The sequence below is a fragment of the Mastigoproctus giganteus genome, chromosome 1 (assembly GCF_048544385.1).
Source record: "Mastigoproctus giganteus isolate SK-2022 chromosome 1, ASM4854438v1, whole genome shotgun sequence".
NCBI lineage: Eukaryota > Metazoa > Arthropoda > Arachnida > Uropygi > Thelyphonidae > Mastigoproctus > Mastigoproctus giganteus.
This window is the reverse complement of record NC_143575.1, coordinates 109267722-109283509: the sequence shown is the minus strand read 5'-3', so window position 1 is coordinate 109283509 and position 15788 is coordinate 109267722. Positions and strand designations below refer to the sequence as shown.

The window sequence follows — 15788 nt, the reverse complement described above, 5'->3', positions numbered from 1 at the left end:
CTTGAGAGAGATATGGGTCTATAGCTATAGGGGTTGGACAGATCTTTTTCAGGCTTCAGAAATGCTAAAACTGTAGAGTGATGCCAAGACGCTGGAAAAACATTTTCTAAAAATATACGATTGTAAAAGACAAAAGGAGGACTAAGATGATGCGTGTGTATTTATTATGCATGAATTTCTGTAATAAACATTTCTTTATGCAAGTCCAATCCAATTAAGACGTTACGTATCAGTAACTTCAACGGTTAACACAGATCCACATTTGTCCCCCCCCCCCCATTTTTTGGCTACAGCTGTTTTTAAAATCAAAAAAGTGGTGGTAAATTATGTCAAAGTCTAAAATACTAAGAGATGAAAATCTCAATCTATCTCCCTTTTCTTAATTATAATAATAAATATGAGAGTTACCTCAATATCCAAATAGGAGATCTTTTTTCAATTTCCAGGATAAAAACAGATAAATTAAAATTACATTAAATTAAAAACACCGAATTTAAATAAATAACCTAAAATACTTCAATATGCTCATACTTCCCATATGTGAACCCTCCAAGCACCGGAACACGCTATATGTAGACATCAACCAACCCCAGACATCATATAACCCACGCACTAACGAAGACTGAGCACATTTCCGTCAAAAATAAACCTTATTTTAAAATGCGTAATCTTTTATTATTAAAACCAAACTTTTCACAATACTGAAATCTCAAATGTTCCTCCCTAAATTTAAATGTTGATATGAGAGATTATTGTCAATCGTGCATGTGCACAAAGGCCCATGAATCCGAGATTATGTACGGACAACGAATGTTAATAGAATGTTCTCGAATCTTCATTTCTATGGTCTCTGTTATAAGTAGTTTAGTAAAATTTCGCTGTATACTAAGAACCTTTGTTTCACGAAATGAAAACGAATGGCCTTCATGTATCACGTGGAAAAAAAGTTCTGAGGATCCTGACCTGTGAGACCCTAACTGTAGCCTCACCACATGGAATACAATAAACGATATCATTATTTTCAACGTTATTATTTAATACCGAAGTTTATGGGTGGGCCTGGCCACTATCTTAAATAAAAAATACACCACACAATAATACAAAAAATATTTCTAAAAAATATTTTATTTTGCTTCCTAATATCAAACAGGTGGCATAAGAAGTTAAATATACTTTTTAAGAACACAGATCTTAAATTCTATGTTTTTAAAAAGTATATTTGATTTCTTATGCCACCTGTTCAATATAAGGAAGTGAAATAAAATATTTTTTAGAAATTGTATTATTGTATGGTGTATTTTTTATTTTATTAACAGCCTGTAATTTAATATTATTTATGGTGTTTAGGGGATAACCCCTATTTAAATAACTTCAGTCTTTAATTAAAAATTCTTCAGTATTAAATAATAGTGTTGAAAAGAATGATATCGTTTATCGTATTCCACGTAGTGATTGTAATGCGCTACATATAGGTTCTTCAAAAAATATGCTTTCCATAAGACAAACAACATGAGGCCAAAGTTAGGGCCTCACAGATCAGGAGCTTCAGAACTTTCTTTCCATGCAATACATGCAGGCCATTCATTTTCATTTCGTGAAACAAAGGTTCTTAGTATACAGCAAAATTTTACTAAACTACTTATAACAGAGACTGTAGAAATGAAGATCCAAGAACATTCTATTAACATTCGTTGTCCCTACATAATCTCGGATTCATGGGCCATTGTGCACATGCATGATTGACAATAATCTCTCATATCAACGTTTAAATTTAGAGGGGAACATTTTAGATTTCAGTATTATGAAAAGTTTTTTTTTTTATTATTATTATTAAAACCCAAATCTCCTTCGAAGAAGGAGATTTGGGTTTTAATAATAAAAGATTATGCATTTTAAAATAAGCTTTACTTTTGACAGAAATGTGCTCAGACTTCTTTAGTGGGTGGGTTATCTGATGTCTGGGACTGGTTGATGTCGGCGTGTTCTGGTGCTTGGAGGGTTCACATATGGGAAGTATGAGCATATTGAAGTATTTTAGGTTATTTATTTAAATTCGGTGCTTTTAATTTAATGTAATTTTAATTTATCTGTTTTTATCCCGGAAATTGAAAAAAGAAGATCTCCTATTTGAATATTGAGGTATCTCTCATATTTGTTGTTATAATTATGTCAAAGTGCACACACGCAATATTGTTCTTAATGGCCTGCACACCAGCTAAGTGCAAACGTGGATATTGTGATAATGCAGTGCATCATAATGAAGAATCAACTATCACTGATAATTACAACTAAATAATGGATTTCTTAATATAGCTAAATGAGCTTGTTTAGACTTCTCATTTCAGTTTCAAAAAGTGCTTACTAATTTGTATGCCAGAATATTTTGTATAATTACTGCATGCAATAATGTTTTAGACTTGTATATATAACTTTATAAAGTTATGTGATGTGAGAAATATATATATAACTCCATGTACAATCCTTGCAGTCTGCATAGTATCAGAGAATAACGTAAAAGTGCAGTTTCATTTTTTATGCATTAAAGCAACCCTTTCTAGACCATTCAACGTCAGAAAGTTGTCACTTTAATGATCTACAGATCTGCATCAGAAAGTGTTCTTTTATTGCAAATGATTTTCTCAATTCAAATTATAGATGTTATCAATATAATAAAAAAAAAAAAAAAAAAACCAAACTTTTCATAATAGTGAAAAGTTTGGTTTTTTCAATAGTTTCTTCTGATAATGTTTTTGATCCCCTGCAAAGTGTTGTGCCTAAATCATAAAGATGTCAAATGAATGCTGTAATTGTGAAATTTGGTATCAAAATTTTGATAATTTTTCAAAAATTATCAAAATTTTGAAAACTCAAACTAGAGCTTCAAACTAAAGTTTAAGCCACTTTATGCATGCCATTACCACTCTCTAAATGTAAGAGAATAATATCACCCACATTACAGCTCTTAACAATAGATTTCCTTAGATGTCCACTTCAACTTTGTTAAACATATTTGTAAGGTATCTCATACTTATGTCAGGATCTAGGCATAACTCTAAATAGAAAGCACTGCTCCATAGGAGCAGTGCTTTCTATTTAGAGCAGTGTTTCTTAACTTTTTTTAATTATTGCCTCCTAAAGGACTTTTTTAGACAATTTTTTTCGTAATCGACCCCCCCCCATGAACTTTTAAACAAGAAAATACTTTGTACTTACTCTTTTTATTCAATGGGATCCCTGAGCCTGATGTTTCTTAGCTAAAAGTTCAATGTTCGGTATAATGTTAGTAAGTTTAACTCTACCGTCTCCTCTTAAACATGTATCAATTCTGTTTCTTTCCTTTGTTAATATTTTATTTACTGAACTAAAACCACTTTAAACCATATAAGACGTTGAAAACAAAGTACTTGTCATTTCAGACTACATTGCTGGATAAAGAAGTTTAGTTGTTTTTGATCCCTGCAACTCAGCCATTCCACCTTTTTTGAATTTATATTTATATTCTTCGTTACATTTTAATTCAATGAGTTCTTCTTGAATTTCTTCACTAGCAGAAATTGGATCCAATTTCACATCCAATTGGATCTAACATCCATGGCTTCACTTCAAAAGAAAATAAATCTGAAAATTTTTTTCATTTCACCTTTTAAAGAACATAAATGATCTGAATAATTCTTAAGATCATTCTTGGTGAGATTCAATGATTTCAGCTAACTTTTGCATACCATGAAATTGTTTTCTCATTAAATAGCTTTCAAATATTTCCAGTTTTTTCAGTGAAGGCTTTTAACATGCGTTTGCAGTATATCACTGTAATTAACTTTCCTTGAAGTTGAAGTGATACTTCATTAAGTTTTCGAAAAATCCAAGCCACATAGTATATGTTGTTTTTGTGTTTGCTGATCTCCTTTGCTAAATCTGTATCTCGTACGTTTTCTAAAAAACTAATTATCGTATCAAAAAGTTTTACAAATCTTGTTAGACAATTTCCTTTAGAAAGTCATCTGACTGCTGTATGTAAAAGAAGCCTCACATACTGTTCTTCATTTATCAGCACAAAATTTTCTGAAAAGGCGATCATATTTGCTATGTAACTTTATTTTACTGATGGTTTTAATAACTATACTGAGAGATTGATAAAGAACTGGACTAATAGTTTTTGCAACCAGATGATGTCAGTGCACAATGCAGTGTATTGCAAGAACTTCGGGACATACTTCCTTTAGGTGGGCTGTAAAATCTTTATGTCTTCCAAACATGGAGGTAACTCCATCAGTGGCACAGGATACTAAATTTTCCAATGGTACTTGTTTATCATCAAACCATGTTTTTACAACAACAAAAATGGATGCTCCAATATAGTCAGTTTCTACACATTTTATAAACAACATCTTTTCTTGCAATTTACAATCATCATCAAAATAGTGAAGTTATGCCATTAGAACAACACTATTTTGATGTAACTGTGGATTCATCAATCTGAATAGAAAATTTTCTTGTTTTTAGTTTGTCAATTAGCTGCTCTTCAATGTCAACTGACATCTCATCGATTCATCTTTGGATTGAATCATTGCTCAATGGCAATGCTTTTAAAATACTGAAAGGATTTTGATGCATCACTGTTGAAATTACAGTCTCTAATTGCGGGTCATATAACAGTCTCAGCAACTGTATGAGCACTACCAGTTTTTGCAATGATTTTATGCAATTTTATAAGATGCAATCATTCTATCGTCATTTGTTTGTGTGTTCTTAAATAAGGAAGTAACAGTGTTACATTACTCAAAATTCTTTTTAAAATTTTTTAAATATTTGTTATGTTTACCAACTTTATCAGGATGTTTCCTTTTTAAGTGATCTAAAAGTCTTGATGGTTTCATAGCCTCATTTGTTGTTGTTATTTGGTTTTTAGGAGCATTAGCAACTAAGGCCATATTGCTCTAGGGATATGCAGTGGTCATTCCCTGACCTTTCCGCATCCTCCATTTTTGGTGGGCACGGGCTCGAACCCCGGTCTAATAAGAAGCGTGTGCTATGCACTGCTGCCCCTGCTCACCTGGCTATGGAGGCACCATAGCCTCATTTGAAAAAGAACTATTACACATAAGACATATAGGCTGTTTTGAGTAGAATGGGTATGGGCGTTCAATAAAACCATAAGCTAGAGATTCATCCAGATATTTTCGACACTTTTCTTTTCAGCACTTGACATGATTGATGATGGGTTGAATAACTACAAAGAACTAAATAATAAAATATAAACTATTTTTATTTAACTCTCATAGCCCATGTCACTCACAAAATTACTGTGGATCAAAAATAAACAACTTCCATGAGGAAATAATATATCAATACTAATTGTCACTTAGAAAGTAGAAACTGAAACATTTCCTCATCCCATCCATGCCTCATATATTGACCAATGAAACAAAAGAATAAATAAATAAACCAAGCCACCACCAAGGTTGTCGGAAAGGTGCAAATGCCAAGGATTGTGGAGACATTACATTACCTCTGAAAGCACTTAGACATTTAATGCCTATGAAAAATTACATTGAATTAAATCATGCCCACTATCTTCCTTTTATCAAAATATCTAACTCACTCACTCCTAATATAATATACCTAATGTTAAAATTCAGTTGTCGCAGGGAAAAAGAAACCCCAATGAGAGAAATTAAACATTAAGGAATAAGATGTCATCGGGTAGAGTTGAACTTTGGAGGACCACAAACCATTGTAAAACCCATGATTTTTTTCACCCCTGTTGATAATCTGTGATTTAGAGTAACATAATACCAAAGCCACTCAACTCATAGCAAAGGGCATCCATAATTTGAAATCAAGGCACTAAACAGAAAACTTGGTTTGCTCAAAGCTATGTACAGATAGAGGCTATTATGCCTGATACGTACAATGACTTTTTATTGTTTTCATAGCTTGATGCTTTTGCCCTAAACTTAACTTCACTTACTGCACTACCTTGCATCTCATATACTGTGGATATATCTCATCACTGGGTTGTTCACAATATCAATCTGCCCACTGAGATACCAAAAAAAAAAAAAAAAAAAAAAAAAATCAAAACCAAGGCTGGGGAGCAGCATAAACATTAAATAAAAAAACAATATACTTCTTCATTAGAGCAGTACTTTTCATTTAGAGGTGCAATATCAAATGCAAAGGTTAAGTTGTACAAAGCCACAACAATATGAGATCAATGCACTAGTAGCAAACCCAGTTTGTTAAAAGTCTGTTTGTCCCATGTATAGAAAGAAGACTATGCCTGAGATGTACAATGACTATTCAAATTAATGAATTCTGATCATGGATGTTGAAAAGTGTTTTCATACAGATATTGTTAAAACCAAATACACAAAATTAAATTTCAAGTGTATTCAAATGGAAGCCTCCTTTCCCAAGTAATTGCAATGCAGTATATTTTGTTTCCATCAGTGCTTACTCAAGTTATTCACCACCTCAACCAGAAAATGTAATGTTCGCTATACAACCACACTATAACTTATACACAATAAGTATTCGGACACACACACACGCAGATTGTTACAAAAATAATGAATTTTAGTTCAAATAGCTAACACATAGTAGGTTCACCTTTGGTCTGTATTACAGACTCAACCCTCCTCGGCATATTTTCTAACCGATTTGTGGTAGGTATTGGCTTTAATTTTTCTCAATTTCTCCTGAAAAGTAGCTACTAGATCGAGTTTAGAAGATGGCCATGTAGGCTACAGTCTAATTTGGCTCCAATTTATTCCACAGTTATTCAATGAGGTTCAGGTCCAGGCTCCATGTCAGTCAGTCCAATTTTTCAATTTCAGTTGTTCACAAACTAGTCTTTTATGAATCTTGCTGTATACATTGAGTGTTGTGCTGATAGTGACTAGGCCCATTTCCATTGCAACGCCATAGTGGATATAATTGTCCAAAAATTCCAAGTAGGCCAAGGAGATCGTGGCTTCAGGCACTACTACCAACAGACGAATTCTGAACCAATCCCATAACTTTAGACTGCTTCCACCATTTTCATTGGTGACCATGATATCAGGCTTAAAAGCAGCTGTTCCTGGGTTCCTCCTGGACCTGCTCCATGTGGCACAACATGGTCTAAGATGCTAATTCATCTAAAACCCTACAACAATCTGTTCCATGATGTTTTATGCAGATGACACATGCGAGGCACAAGCTACTCCTTTATGGTTCATCACACATATTCAATGAGTTTGTAAGGTAATCCTAACTTTTCTTTTTCAGCTATCATCCATCTTTGAAGAACATCTAGATTTGTAGAAGTTCAGATAAATCATAGTTGTGCACTCAGACAGGTTACTTATATAGCATCCAACCACCATTCCTGGTGATAATCTAAATTCCAATCCATGACTCCTACTGGCTTGTAATGTACTAATGCTTCACAAGCAGATCTATGAGAGTTAATGCATACTGATATGCCAGGTCTGATATTAATATTAGTAGTAGCAATTAAAGATGCAAGTAAAGAACTTTACACAGCATCAGCAAAAAAAAAAAAAAAAAAAAAAAAGAGAAACTAATCCCTACTACCAATTTATAAAATCCTTCCTTATGTTTATTCAAACTACCCACTTCCAACACACAAGATGGCAGTTTGTTTCATCAATCACTAATATCTGCAATTCAGACATCACTCCACAATAATTGTTGAGGGGCACCCAAATACTTTTGGTCATTATTATTATTACTAGCCATATAGTGCAAGGAAGCCCGAGGCTTATACTGCACCAGCTAAAAAAAAAAAAATCCGAATTATCTTGGTGGGGGGAGGGGGAGAGGGAGAGGGGGGGAGAGAGAGAGAGAGAGAGAGAGAGAGAGAAGTAGAAGGGAATCACCAAAAAAGAGAAGAATGATGATATCCAGCTCAGGACCTTGGGTGTGCTAAGCCCATACTCACCAGATGTGAGCCCCTGGGGTTATCTAGTGTAATTTCATACTGCAGGGTAAGGATGGTGGGGATCAAAATTTTTAAGGGTTCAGGTTAAAGAAATAAAATATTAGTCAGTAATTTGAATTTGCAGCAATGGCATCAAGTATCATGTTAATTTAGATGGCTAAGTTCACAAAACAAAACATACCACTGCTTTTTTGTACGATGTTTCTCTTCTCTTTATTTTTCCAGAAGCATCTTGTATCCTTTGTTGCAATATTATCATTTCATCTGAAAATAATATAATTTTATACTGCAATATAAAGGGAAACAAATAGATAATATTTTAAAATCTTATCTATGTGGATCTAACTAGGCACCTTCATCACAAAATTATAACTAATAAAATGTAGCACTGAAAATCCAATATACTCAATATTTTCACAGAATAACGGTGTTATAAATTCATACAATGAATAAATGCTACTTAATTAACACCTCAGTTATTAACTTACTTATAACAAAGAAAATTAATTTGAAAAATAAAATATATAATTTGAGAATACTTTCTATTACAAAAATTATTTGAAGACCTCTGGATAAAGGCACTATACAAAACCAACCTAAGTTGAAACAACTAGAAATATATTTGTAAAAAAAGTTGTTTTTAAAGGATGCTGTTGTGGAATTTAATGACACATAGGTTTTTAAAGGAATTTTAACTTTTAGGGTCATACCTTTAAATTACATTAAAGATAGCGTATTAAATAAACTTGGGGAAAATAAAATATAAATATTAAATATTAAAATATTTTTTAAGAAACTGATTTAAATTAAATCTTTGAAATTCCTCAGCACTCCTGCTACACAGGAACATTTTAACAAGTCTTGCACAACATGAGACTCAAAAGGCTTCTTAGAGATTAACTGGATCTATGACATTTGTTGCAGACATTCTTCCAGAGGTGACAGCTAGAATTGGGAGTCTAAAATGCTGATGGAGTTAACATTCGGATCCCACTTATAAGTGGGCAAACTATCAGCGAAGTCCAATCATTCTGCACAAAAAAATCCTCTGCTTATACCTTCACCACATTGGTGAAGGTATAAGCAGAGGATATATATCCCTTCACACCTGGGTTTATCCCTGTGTGCAAGGTCTGAGACACTGGCCCAGTGTAATGAAAATGTCCAATCAAGGTGTGAACCAATGTAAGTAGGGATCCAACTGTAGTGCCCACATAACACAAAGGTGGCCAACCTTCTGAGTAGGGCTTACAATACCGAGATTCCGGGATCCCAGTCATTTTTTTCCGGTATTCAAATCCCGGTATTGATACAAAAATACTGATTTTTTGGTACTAATTTAAAAAATAATTATCCATGATTTATTCACATAAAGGTTATAAAATCAACAACAATAAATCATTAATACTGCTGAGTTTTCAAATGAGGGATTATTATGCACAGTACAAATGCAACGGAAACCTGAAAACGTGAAACTGTAAGACAAAATCTTACAAATATATTTCTCTTAGTAAGTAGAGTGCGTGTGTGTGTGTGGAAGTAAAGCACTTAAGAAATAACGAAAACATCATTATGGAAATATTTCCATTAGTGGCAATAGGCCTGGTATGCAATTAAGGAATGTGAATAAAGGAATGCACGTGCAGAAGGGTTAAAATTAAAAGCTTCTGAACAACAGTTTAATCCCTCTATTACACTGCTACTTGAGGATTAGTGCATTTTGGGAAAGGGTGTCAGTATGGAGCAGTTCAAAGGTATTGTGAACAGGTTGTTGTTGTTGTTATTTGGTTTTTAGGAGCATTAGCAACTAAGGCCATATTGCTCCGGGATATGCGGTGGTCATTCCCTGACCTTTCCGCATCCTCCATATTTGGTGGTGACGGGCTCAAACCCCGGTCTAATCAAGAAGCGTGTGCTAACGCACCGCTGCTCCTTCCCACCTGGCTACGGAGGCGCCTGTGTGTGTGAACAGGTGATCTAGAGATAAAAGATGAAAGTGTTTCGTTGTGTGGGGAAATTATTCTGTTTTTCCCACCAAAGGAAGAAGAGTGAGTTTAAAGAATAACATTGTGATTGGGTCAGGTTTAAACTAGATACGGGGAGATACGTAAATGCGCGCAAACCTCTCTGGGGTTTGCACATAAGCTTGCATATAAAAAAGTAGTAGGGGGGGGGGTTGTAACTTATAATCAATTTAATAAATAAATGAGAAGGAAATAAATAAGGTGCTCACACCAAAAGAGGGGTTTGTGGTTGTTGTTCGGAGGGGTTGCAGACTTCTACAGGTAGTTCTGGATTCAGTTCAGGTTCCGTTCTGGGAGTGTGCAGCTATACAGTGAAGGGTTCCGCCAGGCATGTTCCTGTGCTAAAAGTTAATCTGGAAGTTAAATAACATTACCAATCAGATAGTACTCTGGCTTCTATTACTGCTGTGGCAATTTCCTTCGGTATTAATAGAGAACTGTTCCCAAAATAAGACGGTACTGGAAGAGCTATACGGCTGAGATGCAGAGTTCAACTAAGAACAGAGAGAGAGACATTACCGTACTCTATGGAAGGACCCGCACAAAGGAATCCCACCGTCAAAGAGAAGGAAGTTAAGTCCTCTAAACTGTGTTGTTTTGGAAATGGTACTTAGATAAAGTGGGAGATTATTTTAGAGTAGGTTGAAGTTGTAAAGAATACTGATATTGCTAAATTAAGAGAGATTACATGGAATTGTTAGCATTAAGTTAGCGACTTATGGATTGCCGTTGTGAAGAGAATTGATATTGGTGATTAAGATTGAATTAGTTTAGTGTTTGTAGCTGTAGAGAGAGTTCAGAATGTTAATTGAGAGAAATTTTATGGAAATGATAGCATGTATCAACAGATTAAATGAGAAAAATGAATAGATCAGATGTAAATGAACACCAGTCATGTATTGTAAGTAGATTTGTATGATAAATGACTTTTGTTTTATATTTGTGTCATTGCTCTTGAGAAACTGATAGCTCACATATAATATATATATACAATATATAACTCCATTATTTTAAATTAAATAAAACATAAGCCAGTAGTATGGCAAAAACTGTAGAGCGAAAATTAACATAAAAATAACCCAAATAAACAATCGAACGAAAAGAAAGAATAGATATAAATAGTAGCCCAGAAACCCTAATATAATTTCGATCTTTAAATCCAATTAACAAAAACTATACAAATTTTAGGATAATGCCAATTAGTTATTAATTTAGCGGTACCCCCCCGAGAGGTACCAGTTCCGAAAGACGTGAAATATCACCCATAGAGGGTTAAAGGAACTACCAAACGATAACAAAATCAAAATAAACTAAAATAAAATAGAATAGACTGACCATCATGCCCCATATCGACAGAGGACCACGAGGCCAATAATGGTCATGGAATCGCTGCATTTCAATCATCATACAAAACATCGCAAAGGCAGAAATATCGAAGAACCAAACCTTAATTTTCGCTCTACAGTTTTTGCCATACTACTGGCTTATGTTTTATTTAATTTAAAATAATGGATGTATTTCAGCTTCATATGGAGGAATTGCATGTCGCTGCCTCTAATGAATGCTCAATTAATTATTTATTCATTTTATTATAATTTAACTTTATTTAATATAATTCAATGATAGTATATACAATATATAATATATATACTCGTGTGGGGAGGGGGGTATCCCTCAGCTCCTAGAAATTTTCATTTTTTAACGCAGTCAGGTAGCTTGTGGGGCTTAGTGCTTGAGGGGAGCTGCTGTACAAAGATCATAGCAATGGCCACTGATGGGGATACTAAGGTACAGGGAAATAAAAATTAATAAATAAATAAATAATCCCCCCCCAACTTAGATTTTGTTTCCTCACCAAGCTTAATTGTTAGTACCTTTCTTTTGTTAATATGGATGTAGTGACATAAAAAAGTCAAAAAGGAATTTTTTTTTTTTTTTTGATAAAAAGGAAATAAAGATTTTTTGAAGATAACGGAATAAGGGGGGGGGGTAAAGTGCAATTCGTCTACGACTATCTCAGTACACATCACCAACCAGCACAGAATCCAAAAGGGCGTTTTCTGTCACTAATTAAATATGTACCAAAATTAGATCCAGTTTAAATGATAACACTACTGAGCTTCTTAAGAACTCACTTAATTTGGACAGGTAGTGTGGATGCTTATTTATTATTTATTTTTTTGTTTTTAGTATATTTATTATTGTAATAAAAGTTTGATTTAAAATGTAAATTCAAGTAAATTACTTGTTTTTTTCCTAACTTTATTGCACCTAACTGTCAAAATTATTTGCAAAAAAATTTTTTTTTTGGAATACCGGTATTAATACTGGTATCCTGGTTTCATAAATTAAAAATACCGAAATACCAATATTAAGATTTTGATCAGTATTGTGAGCCCTACTTCTGAGTAACCAGACAATACTAGAGGGCAGATGACTACAATATCATCACTTTGCTTAGTGGACACAAAGTAGTGAAAATCATATTCGATATTCAAAGCAAAGCTCCAGCTTTTCCTCATCTCTTCTATGAATATATCTCAAATCTTTTGCAATTATGACAAAAGCATAATGGAGAGATCCTATCATTCCTTATATTTTCAAGGGTGAAGTTTTAAAAAAAAAATGGTTTTTGTGGGCCAGCCAATAGATGGTCCACTAGAATGAATCAATTAGTAACTCTGTAGGCAGCATCCAGATCAGCTTATGTATAATCATGATGCCTCTAATCTGGCAGCTCGTGACTGGAGGGAGTCCAAATAGTGTGTATGCTGGGGGTGAGACACTGCTAAGGCAACCTTATGAAGGAGTTGAGCATGTTCTTTCTGTGTATATGCCATATCTAAAAACTTCACAATGCATTATGAACAGCTAAACTAACAAAATAAGCTTACCTGTAAAAAGATCTAAACCTCCCAGAAGTTGAAAATTCACAAGTATAGTTGGCCTCTCAGCTCCAGTCTCAAGTGATATCTGTTTCCATCTAAAATCTGCCAGCCACACTTTTTCTGACAATATCAATTATCAGTTGCCTCAATGACCACTCAATATCAACTGTCCTAACTATTCGCTATACAATTCCTTTCACTTCAAAGGTGGATATATCTTGTTAGAGACTTCTTAATCTGGAATCGACTAACTTAAAATCTCATTACCTCACTCAATCATATTCATCTGTTGCCTCTATCATTCTCCCAGTTCTCCAAATCACTCAGAACATTGACTCCCTTTCCTTCAAACTCAACTTGCTCTAATCTAACTTTCCTAACAGCAAAATAGGCCTCAATTTCTAGTTTCCTATATGGAACAAGCAGGAAGAGAATCTGAGGAAATGCAATTATTAATAATCTTACAGAACTCACTCATTAATCTACAAAATACCAATGCTAATAATACACTAAACACCTCCCAAAGTACAAAGTTAATGTTAGTCGTTCTCTAGGCAACTCGGTTCATAACTTGGTGATGGCTGCTCCTCTATGGAGCCTCTCTCTCACATGGTTATTGCACTGCACAATAAACTGTGACAAATGCAATGACAATATGTAGCATCCTTATATAAAAGACCACAAAACCAAAACCTACAGGTTCAGGTAATGATTAGACATTTCTCTCACTGATTTCATGTCTTTTTATTTTTTTTAAATGAACACTCCAAACATAAAAGGTATTTCAATCTTTCTTTCAATTACATAAGGTAACATGCACAGGTTGAAGGTTGACAGGATGAAAGAAGATACTCATTTACACCGGACAAATTTCATTGCAATTTTCAAGAAAAACATACGAAAGAAGGTTATTCCAAAAAACACAAGTTGAAAGAATAAATGAGGAAGAAGAAGAAGAGTTGGTTCTGTGAGATTAGAGTTGGACAGTAAAAGGATGTTGAATGGTTGAGGTATATGTTTGGTCAAGTTTGGAAGAGAGACGGGACAATTATAGAAGCCAATTCAGAAGAACAGTGCCATGGAAGTATCTAAAGAAAACACATGCAGTAGAAACAGAACATCTATGAGAGAGAGAGAGAGAGAGAGAGAGAGAGAGAGAGAGAGAGAGAGAGAGAGAGTGCAGAGACTTTATAAGAGATGGGTCATTAATTAACCTAACTGTCCTCTTTTTGAATAGGGTCTAGAAGCTTGAGAAAGGTTATAGGGACACCACCCCAGATGTGGGAACAATATTCCATGGTAAGGTACAGTTAAGATCTGTAGAGAGTGAATAGTTGTTTAGTAGTAGTAGTAGTAGTAATAGAGGCATGTGATGAAAGAAAGAAGCGTATGAGCTTATGCAGCATCAGCCAAAAAAAAAAAAATCACACCATTCCTTCCAAATGTTTATCCAGTTCCTCCTTAAATTTATTTAACCTATCAACTTCCACAATGACAGATGGAAGTTTGTTCAAACAATTAACCACCCGCTAGCTAAAGGCAAATTTCCGCAAATCTATTCTGCATCTGTCTTTCCTCAATTTGAATTTATGCCCCCTTAGGTTCGTAATCTAAACAAGGAGAAGAATCCCATCAGAATTCAGTGTGCTCAATCCATTTAAGGCCTTATACACCTCAATCAGATCACCTTGCAGGTGCTTAGTCTTCAGCCGCTGCAATTTGCAGAACTTAAGCCTCTTTTGGTAAGAGGATCCCTTCATTCCCCTCACCAATCTTGTTGCCCTTCTCTGTACACGCTCAAGCAAATCTACATCCTTCCTAAAATGAGGCCTCCAGACCTGTATGCAGTACTCGAAGTGCATGGCCTGGCTATTGCCTTATACAGAGGAACAATCACCTCCTTTTCCCCTGCTAGCAAAATTCCAGTAAATCATTGCCAAAATCCCATGACCAGCCCTGGAAGCCTGTCTGCACTGCTCAGAAAACTTCATATCTGACTGCACAATCACTCCCAGGTCTTTTTCATTCTCTATCACCCTAAGTGTAGTACCACGCAGTTGGTACGTTCCTTTGGGGTTACTTCTACCGATATGCAGTACTTTGCATTTTTCAATGTTAAACTTCAGTTGCCACTTCTCAGCCCAAATTTTCTAGATCCTGTTGCAGTAGCACACTGCCATTACTGTCATTAACAACCTTGCCAACCTTTGTATCATCTGCAAACTTCGACACTAAGCCTGATATACCTTCATCAATATCATTGATAAATATACAAAACAACAGCGACACTATGTCTCTGATATACCAACAATATCCGCCTTTGATGTCTTGACCAGCAAATTCATCAAATTTAGAAGTATAGTAAATAAATTTGATGAATTCTTCAAATTCATCAAATTTATTTACTATACTTCTAGCATTGGTATACATTCAAGTATAATACACCAATTCTTATTCTTAGTTACTCCAGAGCAACATATCAACTCTGTGGTACTACACTGACAGTGGTAGAGAATGAAAGGGACTTGGGGGTGGTTGTGCAGGCAGATATGAAGTTCTCTGAGCAGTGCAGACAGGCTGCAAGAGTAGCTCATGGAGTATTGTCAATGATATACAGGAATTTTTCCAGCAGGGATAAGGAGGTGATTATTCCATTGTATAAGGCAATGGTCAGGCCACACCTAGAGTACTGTATACAGGTCTGGAGGCCTCATTTCAAGAAGGATGTAGAGCTGCTGGAACGAGTACAGAGAAGGGCAACAAGATTAGTGAATGGAACAAAGGGGTGCTCTTACGAAGAAAGGCTTAAGTTTTGCAAATTACAGTGTCTGGAGATGTATAAAGCCTTGAATGGTTTAAGCATGCTCAATGCTGATGGGATTCTTCCTCTAGCTCAGAAAAATCACCTGAGAGGGCATAAATTCAAAT

The 15788-nt window shown here is 34.7% G+C and overlaps 1 protein-coding gene across 1 annotated transcript in view; it reads right to left on the bottom strand.

Annotated features, from left to right (window-relative positions):
• Positions 1-15788, bottom strand: part of LOC150091095 (uncharacterized) — a 334378-nt gene that overhangs the window by 167489 nt on the left and 151101 nt on the right. Inside the window, exon 9 of the mRNA XM_090374226.1 lies at positions 8130-8212. Coding sequence (XP_090230352.1) covers positions 8130-8212 — 83 coding nt within the window. The remainder of the gene's footprint in view (positions 1-8129; positions 8213-15788) is intronic.